We start from the raw sequence: 26,807 nt of genomic DNA on the forward strand, positions 1-26,807 counted from the left end.
CTGATGTTCACTGATCCAAGGGGCTGGAACTAAGCTTCCTTTTTTATGCCAAGCAGGGTCCAAACAACAGGAACATAAAGCCCTTCCCTTCTCCTCAACCTCACCAGCCTTTACCATGGCTGGCTTCCCAGTGATTCACTCAAGGCAACACGCCATTGAAAAAAAAAAAAAAATACCCACACATGTTCAAACACTCTCACATACACATGTATAGAAACAAAGATGTTTGTTTAGTTCAAGTAGAGATTATTCAACCACAGAATCACTAAGCTAATTTAAGTGATTTAAGCATGGCTGATAGAGACTAGAAATGCTAAAAAGCAACCAGTGAGCAGGTATTAACTCCCTGATTTGATGGAACATATTTCCCCACTGGAACTGGAAGAAATTGTTGGTTTTTTGTGGGGGTTTTTTGTCTAAAGAACCAATCATAATCTACTCATTTTTTAAAATCAATTCATTTCTTTTAGTTTTACTATAAAACTAAGACAATCAATCCATGCAAAGTAACTGTGATATGATATGGAACAAAATCATAAACAACAACTAATAAAACCCCTAAGAGGCAGGCTGCATTTCAAAGACAGTGACCAAATGTCATGCAATCTCAGAAACACAGGACAACAGACACAGCAGGCCACGTAGCAATACGTGTGGCTCTATCCTGTCAGTGCTTCCTAAGTGGAGAGAGAATGAGTGGGGAAACTTGCTTTATAAACAATGCCCTGCCATTTGTTGTCCAAATGAACTGATTCAAATTCCAGAAAAAATCCTATTTAGCTAATAAGTCTCAATCAGCAGGAATGCTAAGACAGAGAAATACACTCACATGGTATGAGGAGTGATGACAATGAGAACAACACAATCCCTCTGATTGTCTTGACTGTAAACTCTTATCAAGAAAAATAATTCTGTGCTTTCAGACACCCCATTTCTCCTTAATGAACCCAATTAGAACTGAGCGTTCACAAAAGGTAGCAATAAATATTAAAATAACACTTTTGAATAAATAAGTGGAGACATCGATTTGTTTAAAGAGCCAAGCAATGTCCAGCTTCTAATCAATCAAATAAATTTTAAAGCTGTTATAATGCAGACTTAGGAAAACAGACATTGACAAGGTACAACATAAACTCTACAATCCCCAAGCATCAAAACAAATTTGGTCAGTTCTTTATGCTGCTCAGGAAGAACTTGCCCCTTTGGACTGTTCGGAGCGTATCAAACTCTGGGTTCTTTGACTTACTGGGTAGGACTCAATACCCACATTTCTGAAAAGATTAAATAAGGGGAACTGGGCTTTGAAAAATACTATTTCCTTTCAGTTGCCCACATCAGTTAAAAGCATCCTGCAGAAAATAGCCTAACCAGGAATAAAAACTCACAGTAACTTTCTTTTCAAGATCTAATAATCCAATTAGAAAATTGAAGCCTTTCAGTAAATTTTGTACATATATTTACACATATGTATCTATAAACTGCTTGCAGCAAAATAGGCTCTGTCTGAAAAATCAGTCTGGCACTTGTGGTCAACATCAAATTGACACAAATATGCAAAAGCTGTTTAAATCACACAACAGTTAGGAGCTACATAGGGGAGCTGGGAGGGAGACAGACATGTAGTATTTGTTTGGGTCAGATAAAAGCAAAGTTATCCAGCTAAAATCTTTTTGATTGTCTTCAAAAGAAATTTTGCTAACATTGTAAAGTGATTAGCAACTTTGTTTTCTCAACTGGATTCTCTTAAACCTTTCCCTTCACTGGACAGAAAGGCGGCGCTGGGGTCTGTGCCTTGCAGAAACAAGCTCTACACAATTGAATCCCAATCAAAGTCATCCTGGATGTCATCTGGAGGCAAAGAGCGCCGCATCTGGAAGGCTGGGGAAGGCATCATGTGCTGCTGGTTCATGGCTCCGTGGTGGCCTGGAAGGAAACAGGCAGTGTCAGTAGTGACACAGCAGAGACGAAAGGAAGTCAATTTCTGTGCCACCAAACAGCTGGTGAACAGAGACGACATGCACAGAGCTGGGCGCAGTACGCTGTGGAGGACGCAGCAGATGCACATGCCTACGCTCCCCACGCTCCTCTCGGACCAGTATGGCATGCGCTTTGTGCTCCCCAATTTTGGTGCACTCTGCGCTCATCTCCATAGCTTTGACAAACCCCTTCCAAACCAGGTTTTATTTTTTTAATGATCTTTATTTACTTGTAGAATTTACTCCTTTATTAGGAATTAAGTATGTCCTTAACCACTGTGGAATTTTTATTGATGACAGTTTTTGTGAGTGCTCTGAATACAAAGTTTCAAGAACTCTGCCGCTGATCTTGATCTTATTTGTCTTATAAGCCCTGTAACTTTTCATGTACGATTTTACAAAATGCTAAGGTTTTCAGTATCTCACAGGATGGCAGAAATGCCTGTATTTTTAATGTATAAATTCCTTACTATCTGCTGGGCACTAATATAAGTGATTCACATACAATCTTCATTTAACTCTCTTAACAACGCTAGGGGTTAGGTAGTATTTTCAGGCCCCCTTTGCAGACAGGGAAGCTGAGACAAGAGAGTTAGGCAGCTGTCAAGTGTCAAAGCATCAGGACTCAAACCCTGGGAATCTAGCTCCCAAGTCTCAACTACCTTGTCTTACCACCTACAAGTTACTGGTGAGCACTGAGGACAGAGAATACATGTCACTTGGCCCCAACTCCTCCTTCACTTCTGCCTGGCACACAGTCCTTTTGGGGTTTTAAACCCACTCCTCCACATTATTGTTTGTCTTTACCTTAAGTAGCCTAAGTAAAGGGTGGCGTGGCATACGAGAAAAATCATGAACTCTGAAACCAGACATCAAAGCTCAAGTCTTGGTTTGGCCATTTAACAAACTGGTGGCTCTGGGCAAGTTACCTCCCCTTCTGAGCCTCTATTTCCTCGTCTAGATAACCCTTAAGACCCCTTTCACCTCTAACAATGTGCCTCTACTGCCCTGCTAAACGTTAACAATCTACATTTAGGAACCTAGCGCAGAAAACTCATGAACTAGTAATTCCTGAAACTTACGCCTGCTGTAAGGCACTTCTACCTGGAAGCTACAGCTGGGGGAGCTTTATTAGGATGAGTACATAGGAGCTAATCAAAGCAGGTTCCTGAAACCTGCTGAAGTCTGTCCAAGTCAAATAGCCTCAAAGATACCTAAGAACCCAGAACACGCTCTATGCCCCCAACCGCTTAGAGGGACAGGACAATACCTAGAATCACAGACAGCATCATGGCTAAAAGAAACTTCAAGTCATACAGTCCAAACACCAAATGATACTTAAATCTCTTCACCAGCACTGGAACCAAGTAGCTCTCCAGAATTTTGCACCCCACCCACCTTAACAGAGAGTTCGCTCCCTCCTGAGGCAGCCTCATTCACTGTTAGGACAGCTAAAGCTTTTCAATATTAAACTCTGAGTATTAACTGCAACACACCACACCCCAAAGTACCTGTAATCGTTGTTCCTGGAGTGCTGAGTGCCTGTGGGATATGAGGATAACCAGGAGGTGGCATCACTGAAGGAGGGAGATTTTGCCTGGAGTCTATGTACAAATTTCCTAATCAGATTAAAACACAGAAAGAAGAAAAACATATTACCATAAGTAAAACAAATCAAGCATTAAATATTAATAGAATTATTACCTAAAACTAAATTAAGCAGGTAAGGAGAGGGAAAAAGGGAAGGAAAACTTACTCCTTTCAGATGCTAACTGCCAACGTGGTGCTGGCGTTTTGAACACAATCCCAGGCTGGGTGTGAGTCCACTGGTACTAATTCTCGCACTGCCTCTAATTCTCTGTCAGCTTGCAGGCAAGTTATGTCTATTATTGTTGTTACATACGCATTACAGCGCAAAAGTATTTTCATCACTTCATTTGAGCCTCCCGCTAAGCCCACATGAGGGCAAGACAGGGATTATCCCTATTTTATGGATGAGACAACTGAGACTCACAAAGGCTAAGCTGACTTGCCCAAAGAGACATCAGTCTGACAGGGCTACAGCTAGAATCCAGTTCTCCTAACTCATGGACTCTTTCTACCAACAGTTGTTTCTATATTGCCTGGATTTTCTCACCCTCAAAGCAGACCTATGTGTGCCCTACCTGCTTAACAAAGTGACTGGAGGCACAAAGTTACAGGAGAGATTTGCACAAGGTAAAAGAGCTATACTAGGCAAATGTGATTAAAAATGTATTAGTTAAAAGTGTGGAGATGGGAAACATAGATCTCATTTAAGCAGCACTTCAGAAGGTTCTTAATATATTTTTCTTGACAGGAGCCATCAAGGGTAATAGCTCTAAAATGTCAATTATGTTGCATCCTAATGCAAAATAGAAAGGAAGGGGAATGAACGTCATGTGCCCTCCCCCAGTAACTCCTAGGGAAGAAAAACCATAATACTGCTCACACTGTGCAAAGCATCTGGAATTCCAGAAAAGGGGTTTCCCTAATGTATTCTAGTGTTTCACACAAATTACATGTGCATTCTTGCAATGCTTTAGTCAACTAGAAAAGAGCAACGGTTTCCCAGAGGAAACTAAAAAGAGAAGAAAAATCTTCCTTTTATATTCAAGGTAGGGCACACTATTTGGCCGCTCACAAGTTTGTGCCTACCCCTGGCAAGTCAGGCTGCCCACACTTGAAGTGGCAGCCTCAGAGACAATCTAATCCAGCCCTATTTCTGTTCATGTGGCTGCGGAAAGGAGACCAGAAGAAAATGAAACAACCAGAAACAGAACACAAGACGACTTCTAGCCAATGCCTCCTAAGATGATGCTCTTTCATAGTAAAGTTTAGTCAGAGCTGAGATCTCTGACCAATTTACCATACTGAAGATTTAGGAAGAAAAAAGAGGAGAAAGTTATGCTATGTTATAGCGCTAGTAAATTCTTATGGGGGGCTGATCAGCCTTCACACGCACGGCGGGTGCACCTTCTAAAGGGCGCACCAGGCTGCCAGGCTGGAGGAGCCACGCCACTCTGAGTAACATGGTCACTCACTTTCCAACGACTTCTCAGCCTCTGCCCTGAAAAATCTTAGCTCTCTTTTACTCATTTTTAGGAGCTCAAATCACAATCAAGAGACAAAATGTGATTTTTATTTTTAAGATGAATCTATTTTTATTTTCATTTCTCTTTTTTGGCTTAGTAATTCTTACCTTCAAACAGGAAAGGGGGTAGGAATTAGAGAATTACGGGACTAAACAAGGATTACGTGAATAAATAGATACCCACATTAAACAAATAGCCTTAACTTTTGAAATTGTCACATTCCTAACACTTTAACTTTCAGTGAGAAATTTTCATTACTACTCGATTTTTTCCCTGTGTTCTTATTACAGTCTGAACAATGAGAGTCTACCTAAACTTTCTAAGCAAGAAATTAACTTCCAATGCAGTTTCCAGAGATTTTTGAGATCCTATAACATTTAGAATATACTTATGAGAATTTAAAAATCTAATCACAAAATATACTTCTTTATTGAAAGCAGACATCCATTGAATGACCAGAAATTCTAGAAATATTATGTGCCAGGCCCTGCTCTAGCCAACAGGGATAGAGAAATGAAAAAAAACTCTCCATCTTTTTGGAGCTTATTCTTGGGTGGAGGGGGAGGCAAATTAAATAGTATGTTACACATGCTATGGAGAGAAATAAAGCAGGGAGAGGGGACAAGGGCTGCTGGGCAGTAGGTGTCATTTAAATAGGATGGTCAGGGAAGATATCACGAGTAGATATTTTTTGAGAAAAAACTTGAATAAGATGAAGACATGACTCCTGGGTCTACTGGGGCAAGACCACTCCAGACAGAGAAAAGAGCAAGTACAAAGGCCCTAAGGAAGGTGAAGTGTGCATGGTATGTTGAGAGAGAGAGAGAGAGAGGAAGAGAGAGAGAGAGAGGGAGGAAGAGAGAGAGGGGGGGAAGAGAGGAAGAGAGAGAGAGGGAGGGGAAGAGAGGAAGAGAGAGAGAGAGAGAGAGAAGGAGTGTGAGTATGTGTGTGTGGTCAGAGAGTAATTCAGAGAGTAATAAGGACTTTGGTTTTTACTAAGAAAACTGGGCACCAATGAGGGTTTTGAGCAGAGATGATAAGTGATCAGACTTTTGTCTGGTAAAATCCAACTTATCCTGCAAAGTCCAGCTTAAATATGTCTTCTGTTAAGCTCTTCTATCTGCCCAAGACAGTTTAGCAAGACCGTTGTCTTACTCCCACAGCCCTGTGGTAGAAATGTAGTCCTCATCGGACTGTATTTCTTCACAGACCTGTCTCACCTATCGGGCTGTGAGCTCCTTGAGATTAAGGGCTATTTTAACGTCACCTCTTTCTTCCTAGTGCCCAATACATAGTCAGGTACAGAAAAAGTATAAATAAAAAAATATTAGCAAAATGGATTCAATACCACATTAGATGATCTTATACCATGACCAACTGAGATTTATTCCTGGAATGCAAGGATGATTCAACATATGAAAATCAATCAGTGTAGTACAGCACATTCATAGAACTAAGAGTTTAAACACATGACCATCTCAACTGATGCAGAAAAAGTACCTGATAAAAGTCAATACCCTTTCATGATAAAAACACTGAGAAAAGTACAAACTGAAGGAAATTACTTCAATATAATAAAAGCCACATATAAAAATCCCACAGTGAACATCATATTCAATGGTGAAAATACCAAAAGCTTTTCCTCTAAGATCAGGAACAAAGCAATGACCTACTTCTGGGTATATATCCAAAAGAAATGAAAGCAGTGTCTTAAAAAGATATTTGTAGACCCATGTGTTATTATTCACAATAGCTAACACGAGGGAGCAACCCAACTGTTCACTAATAGATGAACAGATAAGAGCAAAATGTGGTATATACATACAATGGAATATTATTTAGTCCTAAAAAGGAAGGAAATTCTAACACATGCTACAATATGGATGAACTTGAAATAAGCCAGTCACAAAAAGACAAATACTGTATGATTCCACTCATATGAGGTACTTAGAGTAATCAAAAAACAGAGCACGGCCGGGCGTGGCTCGGCGGTTGAGTGTCGACATGGGATCCAGGCGATCAGGGTTCAACTACCCGGTCAGGGCACATGCCTGGGTTGTGGGCTTGATCAATGACTCTCTCATCATTGATGTTTCCATCTCTCTCTCTCCCTCTCCTTTACTTTCTCTGAAATCAATAAAGATGTATTTTAAAAAAAACACAAAAATCAGAGACAGAAAGTAGAATGGTGGTTGCCAGGGGCTTGGCAGTAGATAGAATGGGGACAGTGGTGGTGGGTATTGTTTAACGAGTATAGAGGATCTACTTTATAAGATGGTAAGAGTTATGATGATGAGTGGTGGTGATGGTTACATAACATGAATATATTTAATATTGATGAACTATATACTTAAGGATGATTAGGACGGTAAATTTTATGTTATGGGTATTTTACCACAATAAAAATTTTTTTAAAATATATATTAAGAAGGTATCAAGAAAGAAATGACAAAAGGAGGAGGGGAGCTAAAGAGTTATCAAAAAATGAAGTTAGTGCCTGGCACAGAGAGTAAATTTAGCTAATACTAAGAATGTCCTACATGGCAGGCACTGAACAAGGCCCTTAAATGGTATAATTTATAGAATAAGTTACCAAAATCAAACAGCCACTGAGAGTTTCACGTTAAGTAAGCTACTCAAAATGGAAGCATCAAAGATGACAGAAGATTTCTATTGTATCAAAAGACACAAAAATAACATACAGAAAAGAAGTCAACGTGGGGATAAAAGGAGGCAAGAAACTAAAATGCAGAGAGAAAGAACTTGGATATTAAATGTCTACAGAAAGAAACTTGAGAAAATAAAATTGTAGGCACTAATACCAGAGTAAAGGAGATGGCTACAAGAATAAAGGATAAAGGAAGAAAATGCGATGGGAGCTACAGCGCGCCAATTGTGAGTGCAGAGTAAAACATAACATTATGTCTACTCTTCAAGTAAACTTTCACTTTTTCTTTAACTTTCTTAGAAGATATGCAAAATAAGATTTTCATTGAAAATATATACAAATTTAAGTTGATCTATCTTCATAACTATGTTCTTATAAAAATGTACGTATCTTGAAGACCTTTAATTCTTGTTTGACAACTTAAAAGGTCACAAAGTTTACAACAGACTTTGTAAACAGTAGTCATATAAATCATGACCAAAAAATAATATCTTAATTTTTCTAAGATATACCTTAAATACATAATTTGATTTCATTCCTTTTCATTCATTTCTTAGAAATTAAAAATATAAATGGATAACTGTCACCATTAGCAATGTACAAAGCTGCCTCAGAGAGTCACTAAATTTCATATGAATGAGAAAAAGAGAAAATCAAGACAACTAAACCCATACCTGTTCCAATGTGCTGGGAGGGTTTTGTTGGATGCATGGCACTATGACAGACATTTTGCTGAACATTACTCTGTGAGTGGATAAGGCCAGTTTGTGTAAAGAACTGATTAAGAGAAGAACAGAGATCAGCAAATTGAACCTGATCTAAAGACCAATTCTTGAGGTCTGCCTGTCTCATACTCTCCATCAAACCTATGAGAAAAACATGAGAAAGACAGTTAGCACAGTTCTGTAAATATTGCAAGGAAAATAGCAAGACAATTGTTTTTTCAGCCCTCAAAATTTCCACTGGTAGTGATTTGCCCATGAAATGAAGAACGACATAAAATTATTCAAAATCTGATTCTTTTAAATGTGGCCAAATTGTCTTCAGAACTCTTGTTGTGACCCTCTGCTTCAACTGGCCAAAAGACTTAATTATAAATTTTGCAAAAATGTGTTTTTAAGCATACTACCAACAGCAAATAAAACACTATATAAGGAGATGTTTATTTCTATTATAAAAAAATAAACTAGAGAAAATTCTATTATAAAGAAAATCTACCAGAGAAAACTGGATATGTATTTGGTTACATGTCAGAAAGAACCAATACTCACCTTGGAACTGTGAAAGGTCCACATCTGACCAATTAACACTGCTAGCAATTCGACAGCTTTCTTTTAGCATATCAAGTGTTGCATACCAATCATTTGAAACACCTATAAAGATAATATTGACAACACTATAAGTCTTGGATGGTGAAAGTCTGAAGTACACCGTAAGGGAAGACAGTGAGCTGAACTTATTCCTGACAGTGGCAGGTCCCTATCCAGTTTTACAAACAGATTCACACCCATGTGCATCATGTGTTGGGGCCATCTGCTCTGTGAGACAGATAGGAAGACTATTATTTCTCTCCATTTACAAATGGGAAAAACAAAAGCTCAACCCAGAGCAGTCAAGGTCACTATAATGAATCTAAGACTTGAACCCAGGGCTTCTAAGCTCTAGTTGGGAACTTGAAAATTGTCAAACTTGGTAACTGCTCTTTACATTTATACAGTACAAATGAAGACCAAGCAGGACAAGTTATACAAATCAGTATTTCCCCCCATATAAAGTTCATTTTCCAGTCTTGTTGTGACCTTCAGAGGCACGTTCTTTATAACTTTGAACCAGGTACACATTTAGAAGCAATGTGTAATATGACTTAAAGCACTGACTTAAGGGAGGTAAATCAGATTGTACAGCAAGAGGTGTTTCTTACAAAGCAACCTTAAGAGTGAGAAATGCCTCAACAGGCCATTAAGGGCATATCATGGGTTGTTTTCACTTGTAATTATACTATTTTCTCCCCTGGCAATCATTAAACTTAAATAGAAAGGTATGACCAGAGCATCACAGCCTTCTACTGATACCCAGTCTCTACGATCATTAGTGAATCCTCAAAAGCATATTAAAAACAAGCTTACATTTCTGAAGGATGTATAGAATTAAAAAGTAGGCAACAGTGACTAAAAGTTACAAAAGGGGGCTATATATACACCTTTTCTTCTAGGCATAGATCTAAAAATAACTTCAAGATATTTTAGGAGACAGCCCATCAAGGCAGGAACTATATCCAATTTTCCATTTTATTCTAGATTTTATTCTACTTAGAATCAGTAATAGAAAACAAAATAAATTGTTAAAAGAAACTCACAAAGTTCCAAGTACTCTGGTATGCATTTTTGTACCTTATCTCATTTAATACCCCCAAAAACATATTTTTTTCCACTTTATAAATAAGGAGACAGTTTTAGAAAAATTTAAGATTTAAAGCAAAATCAGAATATAAGAGACAGTATACATTACCTAAAGCTCATTTCTCTGACAATAGTTTAACTGCCTGAAACAATGGTCAATTTTTAATTGGTGAATAAAAACTAGCACTGTCTAGCACTTAGCAATTGTCCCTCCAGGATAAAAATCTTATCAGTGATATAGCTGGTAAGTGGACAGCCAGCCTGTACTTTGCACAACTCCCAGGGGCCCCATTCACCTTGTCTATGTCTGTGATACCCCTTAGAGCTCAGCAGTGCAAAGACTGCTTGGTCTGTAAGCAATGTCATGTCAGTTAAGCATCCACCAGAAACCATCAAGACCTATCTGAAGAGCAATATTTTCAAAATATCAGGATATGAAAAATGCTTTCTTCCTTTGCAATATATCATTCTAAAATGAGATACCTGACAAAAATTAAGCAAAAAAAAGGAAGAGTGGAGACATTCACTGAGTACTTAAATACAAGGTACTAAACTAGGCATTTCATATTTGTCTTCTCGATATGACACTGATAACAACACTGTGAGCGAGTGTATTTTACTTTCATTTTTACAGATGAGAAAATAAGACTAAAAGAAGTTAAGAAATGCAACAAAAGTCTTAAGAGCCATGAGGATTCAAATCTCTGCTCTTTCTTCTAATACCACTGAATCATAACAGACTGCAGACAGACAAGACTGCATTCCATTCTTCTTTCAAATACAGCTGGTCCTTGAAGAACACAGGTCTGAACCGTGTGGGTCCACACGCATGCTGATTATTTTCAAGAAATACACAGTCGATAGTATTTTTGATCCCTAGTTGGGAACCCACAGATGTGGAGGGCCAACTGCATGCACTGATCTATACCATTTTTTGTAAGGGGCTTAAAGCATCCATGGATTTTGGTATCTGAGGGGGGTCCTGGAATCAATCCCCCATGGATACTGAGGGATGACTGGGAAGTCAAAAGTCATACACAGATTTTCAACTGGTTAGAGCTTCTAACCACTGCATTGTAAAAGGGTCAACTATACTCACGAAAACACTTATTTTCCAAAAGGACAAAACAAGAGATAAAACTATAAAACCTACAAGGGTTGCTGAGTTTGCCTATATTGTCACAATACATTTTAGTCAAGAAAATCTCCAGATCAATCTATGGATTCAATGAGTTACAATTACAGGATTAGAGCAAGGAAACACAAAATGAGACAAATAAAAAGAGAGTTGGTAGTAAATACAAAGGACAGATCCTAATTCACAGTTAGCCAAACACAGACAGGAGACAAAAACTTACCAGAGTTACAGGATACCTGCTGTGGGGGTGGGGGGGCCTGATGTGTTAACGTCTGATGCTGATGATTCGAATGATGCTGCATGTGTTGGTGTGGAGAGGGGTGCTGGGGATGAGGGGACTGGAGCTGGCTGTGTTGCTGCGGGTGCGGTGCGGGATGCTGAGGACGCTGCGGATGCTGTGGTAAACCATGTGGTCGATGGGGCGGATGTGGAGACGGCTGTGTGTGTATCTGGGGGTGGGACAGCGAGACCTGTGCAACTGAATTACTGCCTGTGGTGTTGAGGCCACTGCCGTGACTGTTGGACAGGCTGCTTTGGTTGCCATGTGGGTGAGAGCTCACTGTACTGCTAGGAGAGTGCTGATAGGAACACGAAGTATGGGACTGCTGGGAAGATTCAGAAGGGATGTTCATCAAACCTAAAAACAGTCAGAAAAAGCAAGATCACTTGTGATCAGATTGCAGTTATACTTTATGACAAATGTTTGCAACATTACTTAGAGAACAAAGGTATAGGCTGTCAAAAGGCAACTTTGGTTCACTTTAACAAGTGCTGATGACTTTGGAAGCCAATAAAAGCCCCCTGCAGGGGGGGAAAAACAAGTGTTGATGGAACATCCACCATACACTGGACTCTGTAACTAAGAAGAATAAGAAACATCATTCCCTACCCTCAGTAGCTTATGGTATAGTGGAAGTGAGACGCTTAAAGAGATTATGTGCAATGACATTAAATACTTAGGCAAAAGTATACAGCAAGGATATAGAAACTTTGCTTCTTGCCTGTACAGATAGGAAGGAGCTAGAGATACAGAGAAGCCTCCCCTGAAAAGGCAGTAGCTGAGCTGAGTCTTAAGACATGAGTAAAGACTAAGCAAAATAAAACAGCCATGTCCACTATTCTTTTTCATTACTCTTACGGAACATTCTTGAGACACAGTTTAGGGGTTAAGACTGCATACTTTATAGCACCAGAAAGTAGGGATTAAAGTCCCTGCACTTGGAACCTCTGAAAAGTTACTAACCTCTCTAAGCCACAATTGCCTCAACTATAAATGGGTATGGTAATAGTATCTGCTTCATAGAGTTGTGAGGATAAGATGCTATGATGCAAGTGCAGGCTGCAGGACGAGCTCAGTAAATGCTAGTCGTTATGATGATGATGATGATGATGCCAGAGTGCCTAATGTTAAACATAATGTATGTTTGGTTTGCAGGTACAACTAATTGTAATAAATCTATTGCAACATTTGATTCTATAACTAGGTTATTTTCATATACTAAAGGATGGCTCATACCATGTTTTGCTGAACCAAACACGAAAAATGTTACTAAATGAAAAACAGAATCCTGTGGCACTGTGTCAGTTAATAAAAGAAACAAACTTTTTAAACAAAATAAAATTATTCTCATACTTAATAGTAAATAGTATTAATAGTAAAATTGTATTAGAGTACAATGTAAGATAATCTTAAAACTTAGTATGTTAAGGTTTTATATGTACAAGAGTTAATAAAAGTTGTTGCCTTGGCCCTGGAAAACTGTCATTTATAGGGAATCTACAGTTATTACAGTAAGTGAAAGAAAGCAGTTATTTCATTTTCTATTTCCAATAAAGTCCTAGCATTTTAAGTGGGAATCCAGATATGATCCATACCAACATTTTCAATCCCAAATTATTTTTAAATAAAATGAAATAAAGTATCTTTCAAAAGCCCAATATGTGAAACTGATAAATGTAAAGTTTCCTTTTTTGAAGTCAGGGACTGAAGCCTGCTAGGTCTCCCTCTTCATCTGTATACTTCAGTTACCCAAGACCTTAGCAAATGCCAAGGACACCAAAGAAAACAATTTGAAAACCAATGATCTAATCTAATCTTCTTTGTTGTACAGATGGGGATGCTGAGTTCTAGAGAGGTGACGTAAACTCAGTTGACTTTATGGTAGAACCAGGACTAGAACCCAGAATTCCTATGAATGCTCTGTTTGTTTGTTTGATGAAATAGCATATGGGCTTCAGAAATCGTCACCATTGTTATTTCAAAGTCAGTAATTTTCTATTATGATCACCAAGGTTGGTTCTGTTTAGCAAAGTCTTATATTAGTTCTTTCTATAGATAGAAAATTTAAGATAAAATTTGAAAGAATACATGAATTTTCCTTTAAACAGAAAAACTAATTTCCTATACAAGCTACTGATATTCATTGATATATGTAATAATTATTCATAACATTAACTTTCACCATAATATCTGACAATCAAATGTATTAAAATGTAAACTCTATAAAGACAGGGATTTTTGTCTAAAATACTATGTTCACTGCTGTAAATAGGTAAACTCTCTGAGTTGAGGTATAAATAATCTTTCAAACAAAGACACTAGTAAATGCTTCAACACTAGAGTTCCCAACAATGTGTGACTAGTGTTCTTTGGAGAAAAAAGACAATGTGACATGTTCATCCTATCCCATGACTCTGACTAAAATTAAACCAACAGCTAACTATACAGTAACACAAAATAGCAACTTAAGTAGCATTTGGTTGATATAATACTGCATCTCAACCCAAATCACTTTCAGCATTAAAATCTAATTTAATTGTGTTGTATAAAATAAGGACCCAGAGCATACCACTAACCAATGTGCTTACTATAAGTGCCATACATGAAGGTACAAATTTGGTGCAACCATATTCCAAAAGTTCTCTCTTTACTAACACCAGTCAGAACAGAAAAGCAAGGTACATCTACTCTGTGGTGCAACATCTACCACTACATTGCTTCACATGAAAGACATCATCACTTGGCACAGATGCAGTACCAGCATTCTTCAACACAGCTCTACGAATGACATCACTAGATCAAGTAAAGTAGGCAGGCAAGGTGAAATTTACCCGCCATTCTTGTGCTACAATACAAATATATGCAGAGCATAGTAAAGGCGCACAGAGCATTCAATTCTAATCATGATAATGTTCTAAGATCAAGGAAATATAACAGCTGCTAAGTGAAAACAATTCTTAAGAGAACATTTTACAATAAAAATTTACAAGTATTTAAAAAAAAACACAACTCACCTTGTTGACTAAGTGACTGCTCAAAAACTGACTTATAAAGGCTCCGAAATGAGGCACTGAGATCTTCAAAATTATATTCTGAGAAAAGTAGTTGTTTATCTCGTTCTGGAAGGTTGTACTGTGGCTGCTGTTGAGGAGTTAATGACTGAGAGACTGGTTCTGGATGGTTTGTTACCTAACATCAAAAGAAAATACTACTAATTTAGTAGCTCTATATCAGAATTGATTTGTTACATAAAATATATCACTGGAAATATTAAAATAGTTTCTAGAATCCAAAGGAACTATTTACTTCTTTCTGTGGCTTTCCCATCCTCTGTTTAAGCTGGGGGTGTACATAAAAAGTACAGACCACAAAATTGTTAACTTGGATCTTGAAGAACCACAAAAATATAATCCAACCTCCCTCCATATTTCACAGAAGACAAGAAAGAGTTCAAAGAAGGTAAACAACCTTCCCAAGAGCATACAAATAAGTGATGAGCTAAGCCTAGCCAGTCTCTGTAGAATCTTCATCTTGATTTCTACATTAGCAATTTCACCTCAAACGCCACTATATTATGAAACTACTAACATTTCTTATTCATTTATTCAATTAATCTTTAAATACTTAAATTTGAATTCTGTGAGTACTGTGATCAGTTTTTGTGGCACTGCCCAAAGCAGCAAGGAACTTCAATACACCTAACTCATCATTTTTAGGGGAATTTTTTTTTTCCCTAAATGAAATAAAACTGAACAGAAATGAGAAATGAAGGGTAAAAGACAAAGGAGATTCTGACAATAACAGAATACAGGGTGTGGCAAAAGTAGGTTTACAGTTGTTCGTATGGAAAATACAATAATTAATAAATAATAATATAAGAATAAACTTTCATGTATTCACAACTGTAAACCTACTTTTGCCCCACACTGTAGATCAACGGCTTGAGCTATGCAGGAGAGGGAAAAGCACCAGAAACATTTACAAAGTAAGAATTATCTTTAAAAGAGCACAACTAGAAAAGAAAAAAAATTAAAAGGTCAGCTGTATCTCTTAAAGACTATCAACAGGTCACAGACTACCATTTGTTTAGTGAACACTGTGATTATCCTGAAACATGGGATGATGACCGGTCTTACGAGGAACAAATTCTCATCAACCATCCTATTTTTAAGGAGGCAGCCATGGGGCAGTTTCTTGTCGACTTCTCCATCTTGCAGCAAGGTGCTCAGAGACAGTTTCTCAACTGTCTCCCTGTTTCCACTGAGGCCAGGGACTATCTACTTTATTCCCGTAGGAGGGGTGGGGAACCTTTTACCTGCCAAGGGTCATTTTGATATTTATATCATCATTCTCGGGCCACACAAAATTATCAACTTAAAAATTAGCCATGAAAAAGCCTCCAAGATTTATTGAATTTTGAGCCCCACCTGCGGTTGCCTTGGCAGGACCAGACCAAATGATTTCACCGGGCGTATAAGGCCCTCGGGCTGGATGTTCCCCACCCCTGCCGCAGGGTATAGCTACAAGTTATACATTGCATAGCTGCAGTACAGAATTTGTTCTTCCACTTATAGTGACCCACCACAAATGTAGTCTGTCATCTGGCTTCTCTGATGTAGGGTTGTCCTATGGGATGTGATACCATACTGATGTGGCTTACTCTGTCTGTATAAGGAATAAAACTGTCTCAATGCATCTGGGCTCACTGTTTCCTTATAGGCCCAATCCACAGACATGTGATAAGCCCAACCAGCAGCTGAAATTGTACTGCTGTTTAAGGAGTGCTTGATGACCAGCTTGATATCTTGTTGTTAAATGAAAAAAGACAGTCTACAATGTCTAGCTTTTTTTTTTTTTAACTTTTTATTGATTTGAGAGAGAAGAAGAGGGAGGGAGGGATAGAACCATCAATGATGAGAGAGAATCACTGATCAGCTGCCTCCAGCACACCCCTGGGGATCGAGCCCGCAACCCAGTCATGTGCCCTGACCGGGTAACAAACCATGATCAGGTTTATGGGTCAACACTCAACCACTGACCCACACCCACACCGGCTGGGCTACAATGTCTAACTTTTAACAGAGGAGTTTAACCTTCTTACGTGTACTAGCACAACAGACATGTTTGTTCTTACTTCTGCCACCTAGTTCTATAAATGTTTTTAAAATGTTTCGTCTTATTGTATTTTGTGATATAATATTGGGACTCTGTGCTCTTTAATTTCTTTTGGTTTCAAGATTTTCTACATTCAAATTATTTTCAAAGCTACTTAAAATCATTAAATCTTTGCACAGTTTGTTTCGATGCTCCAAATAGTCATTTAATATCATGATTTTCTCATTACTGAGTGCTTTAATTTAATTCACCTCTTGATCAGGTATGAAAATTTTTTTTCAGTAAGGGCACATGAAAACAAGGGTAGAATGCTTTATAAGCTCTCTATAATGTCTTTCTTTTGGCTTCATACATGAATGAGAATTTGGATGGGCATAGTATTTATAATGCTAAACCTATTCCCTAAAATTCTGCATAAAGTATTCCATTATCTTCTGGCATTTAGTATTATAGAAGATAAGTATGATTTGTGTTTCTCTGAATGTCTCTCATTTCTTCTCCCAGAGTATTTACATGAATGATTACTTCTGAAACTTTACAATCTGACATGATGTGTTTAGATATAGGCTTTTTTCCCCATTACCTTTTCCAAGAACTCAGAAGCTCTTTTCATCTCTATTCTTCTGAAGACTGCTTCTGTACAACTCTTCTAGTTTCTTCTTCAGGGACACCTATAATTCTCAGTTCTCCCTATCTATTCTCTTCTTTTACATAATTGTTATTTCTTTAACTGTTTCTTCTGCATTTTGGGAGGATACTATTCCATTTTCCCCAGAGCATTGATAACAGTTTTGCAGAATCATGTTTCTTTTTTCCTACATTCAATGGACATTTTACTTCTGCTCTGAGTTTTTATTTCCCTTGTGTTATTTTCTTGTTTCAGTACCCCCACCACCCACTTTATATCTTTGTCCTGTATAAGTTTTTAAGTATTTACTCATCCTCATGTGAGGATGATCTGGTGACATCAAATTTATACCAATAACAGTGTGATTTGGCTCTTGGGCTCTGTACTGTCTACTGGGGAGGATAGTTGGCAGATGATTCGAAAAGAAGTATCAGATAACCCAAGGGCCATGTTCTTGTAATAGGTAACCAAATCAGCTCAGAAGCAAGAATACTCACACAGGCCCCTTTATCCCATAACTCTGTTTTCTAGACAAAAATTGAAACTACAAAACTGGTTAACAATTTGGTACCAGGTCATCCTAACTTCTGAGGTTTATAGAATCTCCTTCTCAGATCTATAGCTGGAAAATGAGGTGATATACACATACATCCTCTAGGCTCTTTTACCAAGGACTGTAAAATATCATCAAATCTAGCTTTGCTAGACTGAGGTATAATCTTTCTCCTATACCGACTGATCATCACTTGGACACAGAACACATGGAGTAAAGCAAACCAAAATATATAGTACACAACCACATATTTGTATTTAACTTGGTAAAATGTAAGTACAATTAATACACTAGCAGGTAGAAATCTGCTCTACTTATCTAAGCTAATGAACTGATTAGTGAGAAGTACACATCTTCACTTTTTATTGGCATTTCAATTTGTTTGGTTTAGTGTTAAGCATTAAACGAGTACTCAACAAGAAGTTGACTTCATCAAGACTTACCGGTGTATAACTATGCACACTTCCAACACTGTTTAAATTAACAGATGCCAAACTCTGGTCTGAGAGACTGTTGTTAAGGCTACTGCGTGGGCTATCACTACCATCCTGATCAGTGTTGTACAATGTTACCTAGATTGAAAAGGAAACCAACATTTGAATAAGTAGTTCCTACTATAAAGAGTACTTTGTAAGCAACTCTACAAAAGTACAACTAGCTGGGTATGGCAGGAAAACAAAATGTCAGTGGCCTTTCCTTTGGTGCCTACCTACCCCAATTCCAAAGCCTTCACTAACTCCATGTTCACTACGAAATAATTTACTCTCAAACCACAGGACACATCCTATCCAAAGATACTATCAGGTATATTCAAGATACTATCAGGTATATTCAATTTACTATCAGGTATAATTAGTTCATCAGCATTTGATAAGGGGATTACAGTAGACTTTAAATATTTCTACAATGCATAAATTTATTTTTATTCAAGCTTTAAGCAAAACTGCTGTTCTCTATCAAAATCTTAGGCATCAAAAAAGAACACAAAAAACAGAATTTAAAAAAATCATAGGTATCAATGTTATAATACTGAGAATCATAAACTCAACTATCCAACACATTTGCAAAATCAGATACGTGGCCTAATTTTTAAAACAACAATATGCTAATATTGTTAGGGCAGGCAAAAGTAGGTTTACAGTTGTTCAGATGAAAAATACTACAGTAATTAATAATAATACAAGAATGAACTCTGTCACATTACTCACACCTGTAATTCTACTTTTGCCCCACCTTGTATAAGCATTAGACATGAAAGGCTATATATCACACTGTTAACAATGGTTAACTAGCAGGAGCTGGGTATTCCTGAAGACTTTTATCACAGATAGTATGTATTTTTACAATGCTTAAGTTTGTTAATAATAAGCATAGTTTTTAATTAGAAACAAACAAAAAATATATTTTTAAAACTAGCCTAACTATCCTTCAAGGTTCTATTAAGATGCTAATACTAATACACTAGCTTTACAGTCTAATTTTTATAGTCTAATTTTTATCAAGTTTTTATCCATTACAAGACTGTTAGCTCCTTGAGTCACCAATAAGTTTTCATATATAGCATAGTGCTTTCTGCTCAGTATACAATTAATAAATATTTGCTGGATTTAATAACCAATTGGGCTATTACTATCCTTCTGTCTGTGCTAAAATGCAGTCATGCTCAATGCTCACAAACATTTGCCAGAAGAGGCTAAATGTTGAAAACTAGGCATATATGCTTCTACACTTAAGGCAAAACAAAACTGTCCCATATTCAAATTCACATCAGCTAGGAACAAGTATGTGTCTAGGAACTAATGAGGAAAAAAGAGTACAGTATCCCCCCACCCCCTTAACCAGTTTCAGTTACCCACAGTCAACCACAGTCTGAAAATATTAAATGGAAAATTCCAGAAATAAACAATTCATGAGTTTTGAATTGCACACTGTTGTGAGTAACATGATGAAACCTCAGGCTACCCTGCTCTGTCCCACCTGGGAGGCAATCCCTTTGTCCAACATATCCATACTGTATATACAATACAGTAAGATATTTTGAGGGAAAAGATCACATTCAAATAGCTTTATTCCAATATATTGTTATAATGGTCCTATTTTATTAGTTATTGTTGTTAATCTCTTAATTGTGCCTATCTTATAATTAACTTTATCATAGTATATATACGAAAAAACATAGTACATATAGAGTTTGGTACTATCAGCAGTTTCAGGCATCCACTGGGGGGCTTGGATAAGGGGCGGGACTAGTTTCAGGCATCCACTGGGGGGCTTGGGTAAGGAGCAGGACTTCAAGTATAAAAAAAAAAAAAAATTAAAAGGAATAAAGAAAAGTGGCAAAGTTTTTTTCAGGTACATACTTCCAGTGTAAATTTCATTTAAAAAAAAAAAATCAACCTATGGGTTCATAGAAATAATAAAAAAGCTATAAAACAATACAATATCAACAAATTACAAGCATCCTATGGTCATTTTCTTGGCTGTTGCTTCTCTCCTGTCCATGCTCAGTTACCTATCACTCAGGTCAGAAATACTTTCCATCATCATTGGGCATATCCTCATAGCTTATTTTATTTGGAAGGAGTATAAACATTTTTATTAACATGTAATAGATAGTGAAGTATACAAATTACTACAAAATGGGTATACTCATGCTACCATCTAAATTGAAGTATAGGACAGCAGTTCTCAAACTCTGATCTTAGAACCCTCTTACAGCCCTAAAAACTGTGGAGTCAAGGAGCTTTTGTTTATGTTGATATATGTCAAAAATTGGCCTATTAAAAATAAAAATTTTTTAAATGTTTTAATCAATTTTAAAATTAAAATTATAAATGCAACTATATCTTGTCATAAAAAATAGTCTCCCAATAAACAAGTAAAATTAGAAGAGTGCCACTGTTTTACATTTTTGTAACTCTCAATGCCTGGCTTAATAGAAAACAGCTAGATTATCATATCTGCTTTGGTTTTCCATCTGCTGCAATAAGCTGTTTAGGTGGAAGTATAGAAAGAAAATTAAGCACCACTGTATATATTTTAATAGACTTTTCAGATAATTGTGGGTAGTCTTTTTCAGTACTATATCAAAACATGACAAGTGAGAATTTTTTATAGTAATCACAATATAGAATCTGCAACCGTATCAATAAATTTTTCACACTGTTACATTAAAATCCACTGCCCTACTTTGTATTTTGAATGAACCATTTATCCATACATGATTTTGTAACATTACACATTGGTTATCTGGAAAATAATGGTTCACTAAGTTATGCAGATCTTCCACATATTGACACATTTCATTACACAACATCAAAACATCACATTTGTTAACATTGCCAATAATCTCATCAGAAAAGTCCATAAAGACTGGGAAGCTATCAGACTTGCTGTGGTGGATATAAGTTTTCCAAACTTCGATTTTTTGCTAAAAAGCTTATTTTATCATTGGCAAGGTATACTGTTGTGTTCCCTGACGTGACAGGCTCACTTTGTAAACTTTCAAGAAAATGTCTGCCAAATACCCAAATCTAAATAATTAGTTTCAGTTGTTCTTTCAAGTAAAAACAATGATCCATAAACAAAGCAGCTAGTTCAACATCCAGCTCAATCACACAAGTGCTATTCCTTGAAGCAGCCTTTGTACTTTAATATGTAGTGTAAGTCCATTATGCATACTTCTCATTTCATCACGCAGAGTATTAAAAAGATGTGTACTTAAAGGTCACAACTTAATAAAACAATTTTCCTGCTTCAAAGATATTCTTAAGTAAAACTAATATTTTTTATAAAAAATCCAAAGTGTGGCAGTGAAGAATACCCAGTAGTTAGAAGGCACTGCCTTGATTTGTGCTAACGTTAACATATTATTGCTTTTGCTGCCTCAGTGAAAATACAAAAATACAAAAGAGAAGGCAAATGATACTTAAATATTATCATAAAAATAATTTTGACCTCAAAGAATCCCTAAAAGGGTCTTGGTTACCCAGGTGTCCACATTCCACAGAACCACTGATATAAACCATTACCAGCACTCCAGAAGACCAGCTCACGTACTCTCCTAATCATTCACCAACCAGTCATTATCCATCCCCATTTTTCTGTCACAGGAACCACTATCCAGACTTCTAACACTACTGAATTATTCTTCTATTTTTTAACTAAGTATAAATGTTATCATACAATGTATATTCTTTTCTCTCCTTCTGCAGCAAACTTAGCTAAAGGATTACACAAAGCTTTGTGTTCTACTGCATCAATATCAGTTCTAAATTTTTATTACTTCCTTCATTCTGTTTTTCAAAATTCACTTTATTCTTTATCATGCAATTGAGAACTTTATTGTTTAATCATTTACATGTATGTCTGGAACTGATTTTTGTAAATGGAAAATCTGATTTCCCATCAAATCCAGCAGCATTTGTTGAAAGACATCACTGAATTCTGGTCCATAAGTCTGTCTATTTTTGCGCCAATACCACACTTTCAATTGTTGTAGGTTTACTTTTGATATCAGGAAGTATAAATCCTCTTATCTTTTTCAATACTTTCATCAATTACTATTTGCCATTTGGATTCCCATTTATATTTGGGATCATATTAAATCTGTAGATCAATTTAGGAAAAATAAATTACTATAATCTCTATGAAAAGTATATATCCATTTATTTATATCTCCTTTGTTTTACCTCAGTAATTTTTTGCTTTTCACTGCAGAATTCATCTTTCATAAAATCCTAGGTATATGGTATGGTTGAATGCTAACTTAAGTGTTATTTTTTTAATTTTATTTTCTAATTATCTATTGCTACCTTATTGTACTTTTGCCCCACCCTGTATTTTACTTCTGCATATCTTGGCTTATAACTCTTTTAATATCTTCTACTAATTTTATAATCTCTGTCATTTCTGGGTGAGTTCTGATTAACTCATTTTCTTCTCATCAGGGGTGCTTTTTACTACTTATTTGCCTGCTTGGTAATTTTTTACTGGATGCCAGACCACTGTGAATTTTACATTGTTAAGTGCTGGATATGTTTGTATTCCTGTAAATGTTCTAGAACTTCACTCTGGGACATAGTTAAATTTAAATTATTTGACAACAGGAATGAAGTACTGATACATGCTATAACATGGCTGAATCCTAAAAAAGTGTTTCATGAAAGAAGCTAGATATAAAAAGATCACATATTATATGGTTCATAACATGACCAGTATCTAAAAACTCGCCAGAAATGCAAATTTGAAGAACCCAATCCAGACCTGCTAAATCAAAAATTCTCAGGGCAGGAAGTGGGGAGTGGGGAGACTGGAACAGGCAGCAATATGGCTTTTAACAGCCCTCTTAGTAAACAACTTCCCTAGATTTTACAACATGCCCTGGACTTGGTAGTTTTACCACTTCCCATGCAATGCAAACAAATCAACTACATAGACTTTCTCCTGCCTTATACCAATATTGTCATGTATTTTAACTTCTATAGTAATTTAGATTCAAAAGTGTTGTGTAATATAATGGCACTTACTGTTTTAAACAATACATACACAGATTTACTGACATACATACTCTTTTGGTGTTCTTCATTCTTTTGTACACAAGATAATTTTCCTTTCATCTGAAAAATTAACCTCCCTTTAATGTTTTAATACTGGTGTACTAGTAACATATTCTCAGGTTTTATTTCTGTAAAAACCTACTTAAGCTTAATTTTTCACAGAAATTTTAACTGTAGAAATCTAGATTGGCAAGTATTTCCTTTCAGCACTATCAAAATTTCATTCTGGTGTCCGGTTTATTGTTGCTCCTTTGAAGTTGCCTGTTTTTCCCCTCTGATTTTAAGATTTTTTTATCTTTGTTTTTTAGCAGTTTAATTTTTATTTGCTTAATAAGGTTTTCTTTTCATTAATCCTGCTTGGGGTTCTCAGAACTTTCTTGAATCTATATTATCTTTTTCAGTTTTAAAAAATTAAAATATTGCTTCTTCTTTGTTCCTTTTTCCTGCCAAGTCTGTTAGACCTTTCTCCACATCCCATTTCTCTCTTAAGTTTTTCTGACTTTTCCTTTTTCTTCTTTCTTGGTGTTTCAATATGTTCTATTGATCTATCTTCCAGTTCACTAACTCTCTCATCTGATGTGTCTGATCTGTTAAACCCATCTACTGAATTCTTAATTTGTTATTATTTTCTTTAGTTGTATAGTTTCCTTTTTTCTTCCATACAGATTACCGTTCTCTAATAAACTTTCTATAATTCATCAATTTACTTGAACATATTAATCAGTTATTTTAAAATCATTATCTATATCATTTGTGGATGTTTACACTTTTTTCCCCCTCTTGGTATTTTATTATTTGGTCCTATTTCCTGGAATGTCTAAAAACTGATTGAAGGTGAGACCTTACTTATGAAAACTTGCCAAAGCTCAGGCTGATGTCATCTTCTTACAAAAAGATTTTCACTTTCTTTTGGCAAGCAGAAGAATATCAGCATACAACTCTAATAGCAATTTGAGACTGGTCTATTTTGATTTGCTCTTACTCACAGAACACAACCCTTCTGAGGTATCAACTTGAAAGCCTGGGTGTTTACCATGGCTTTTTAAAGATCCACAAACTTCAATTTTTGTCTTCACCTTCTCTGTTAAGATTGCTGAATTCTGGCTAGTGAAAAATTCTATTTGATTTTTCTGAGTCTGAGCCCAAGCACACACAGGTTAGGAGTTAGCAAATGCCTTAAGTGCATGTTGCTTGCAAAAACTTGAGCTTACTTCTGAGATTTCTCAGGATCGTAGTCCTCAAGCCCTGACTGTTTGCTAGCCCCAAGCTCGTTTTTGTCTCCCTAGCCCAATGACTGCTCTAAGCTGCTGCTTTCTATTTAGCCTGTATGTCATGCACTGAGAATTGGGAAATGTACCAAGGGAAAATTTGCAGGGCTTATCTCAACATGTTTTCCCTTCTTCTGGGAGCCTGGATAATGAAGTCTTGGTTGTTTCGTTCTCGAATGCCTTCCCCCTTTTTTTTTATTAGTGGTGAGGGTGGTATTTTGTATAGACAGGCAAAAGGGTTAAGCTGATTCTAGCTATTCCATCATACCTGGAAGCAGAATTCCAGAAACTCCAGCTTCTTTGACTCCCATATCATGAAGTCCTAGCATTACTATTTCCTAACTATCTATGTTTAGGCCTTACTATCTCCTACTTGGACTATTGCAAAGACTAGTATTGGGTTTTTTATTCCAATGCATCTGCTTTACCAGGAATTCTCAAGGATAGCTGGGCATCATTAGGGATTTTTAAAAGTACAGATTCCTGGGCCCTATCCACAAGAATAAAGTAACTTATCTGATAGGCCTATAATGGAATCTGGGAATTACTCCTCCTCACACACACATATCCCTCCCCTAAGTGATCCTGATGAAATTATTTCACAGATTGATATTTGGAAAAAATTCATTATTTTACACCTCAGCTGCCAGTTTCCTTTCTAAATTGGAAATATGATTAGTCACTCTGACTATAATTTCTTGTTTATTCATTATCTTTCTACAAATAAAAATTCCTATGTATACTATATTATTGCAATTGTGTATATGTACGTGCTTGTATTTATGTGTGTTTGTATTTATGTACGTGTTTGTATTTATGAGCAAGTGGAAGAGTGAGAGACAGAGATAAAGCAAGAGCAAGTGAAAGCAACACAGAGAAGGAGAGGGCGAAAGCAAGACTAAAAGAGAGTAGGAGCATGAATTTGAGAAATGGATGGCTTCAAGGTGCTTATCGTCTAGTAAGGGAGGAAACAGATGCACCCATAGGACTGAGCTACTTCATGAACCTCCCAGGGTCTTTTTAGGGTTTAGAAATATAAGATTAAGAAAAGTTTTGACTCTTGTTTCAAAAAGAGAGAGAAATACAGCAAACTACCACATACTATTTCTGGGTGTATGTCATTAGACTTGAACATCTTAAAGCAGGTTGACCACCATTCCAATGAACTCTATGAGTTCGTCCAAATTATTTATTTAGGTTCTGTTGACTCTCTGGGAATTTGACAATCTTTTTCTCATATATTTAGAGGGGTAATCAATGATTTTGAAACAAAATGATACAATACAATGCTGACTCAAAAATTCTACCAATGAGAACTGGCAGTGTTAAGAATTTAAATATAGAACTTCCCAATAAGCATCTTCCAATTTCTCCAGAGAAATATTTTCTTCTAACTTGTATATACCTCAGAACACTAGATTCAGCTTTCAAGCTGCCATGTATGGGCTGGCCAAATTTATATCATCTTTAAATTCAACCATATAGAATTCTATTGTTATTACAAAGGCAAATTAAATGTATTACTCAATGACATTTCAAAAGTGTTTTAAAAAATGTAATTACTTTGTTAGTCACAGTGTTGATTGCCAGAGTTGGAGAGGCACTTCCCGAAATAATACACTCCATTCCCAAAGAATCTGAATCTATGCTATATGGAGTTGAGGCCTAAAATACAAGAACAAAATAAATAATTATTAGCTCATATATCCAGCAACTTTAATACAATTTGAAAGTATTTCATCAAATTCTCCAACATCCAGTTTTGTACTTCGTTCCTGAAAATGAACTTAAACCACCGGGAACAATGGAAAGACAAGATTAGAAGGAACATGGACTTCTAAATGACCTTGTGGAACAGGGCTGGTTATCCATCTACCCACTATCAGCTCCAACTTTTATTTGAGAGAAGTAAATCTCTCTGGTTTAGGCCTCTCAGGTTTTTTTCCTTCGCCTGTTAGTACAACTGAACAATATCCTAAATAACCCAACTTCATATGCACTGTTTATAAAGCCAACATGGATGTGAAAATCAATATAGATGGTTTTCTACATTTAGAATTTGTATATTGTGACAACTCCTCTCTCTCTCATAAGAGAGTTTTTACTGCTTT

The 26,807-nt window shown here is 36.5% G+C and overlaps 1 protein-coding gene across 6 annotated transcripts in view; it reads right to left on the reverse strand.

Annotated features, from left to right (window-relative positions):
- Nucleotides 1-951: 951 nt before the first annotated feature.
- The window catches only part of FOXJ3 (forkhead box J3), a 101,106-nt gene continuing 75,250 nt past the window's right edge, over nucleotides 952-26,807 (reverse strand). For 3 of the 6 annotated variants that reach the window (XM_087820360.1, XM_087820359.1, XM_016205143.2), the window contains exons 6-13: nucleotides 26,260-26,361; nucleotides 18,314-18,442; nucleotides 14,589-14,763; nucleotides 11,515-11,931; nucleotides 9,029-9,130; nucleotides 8,432-8,623; nucleotides 3,488-3,595; nucleotides 952-1,923 (exon numbers count right to left, since the gene is read on the reverse strand). In XM_087820360.1, the coding sequence (XP_087676486.1) occupies nucleotides 1,808-1,923; nucleotides 3,488-3,595; nucleotides 8,432-8,623; nucleotides 9,029-9,130; nucleotides 11,515-11,931; nucleotides 14,589-14,763; nucleotides 18,314-18,442; nucleotides 26,260-26,361 (1,341 nt within the window). In that variant the 3' untranslated portion in view covers nucleotides 952-1,807. The remainder of the gene's footprint in view (nucleotides 1,924-3,487; nucleotides 3,596-8,431; nucleotides 8,624-9,028; nucleotides 9,131-11,514; nucleotides 11,932-14,588; nucleotides 14,764-18,313; nucleotides 18,443-26,259; nucleotides 26,362-26,807) is intronic. The other 3 variants (XM_087820361.1, XM_087820362.1, XM_087820364.1) reach the window with 3 other exon arrangements.

Source organism: Miniopterus natalensis, chromosome 9 (genome assembly GCF_054644295.1).
Source record: "Miniopterus natalensis isolate mMinNat1 chromosome 9, mMinNat1.hap1, whole genome shotgun sequence".
Taxonomy (NCBI): Eukaryota; Metazoa; Chordata; class Mammalia; order Chiroptera; family Miniopteridae; genus Miniopterus; species Miniopterus natalensis.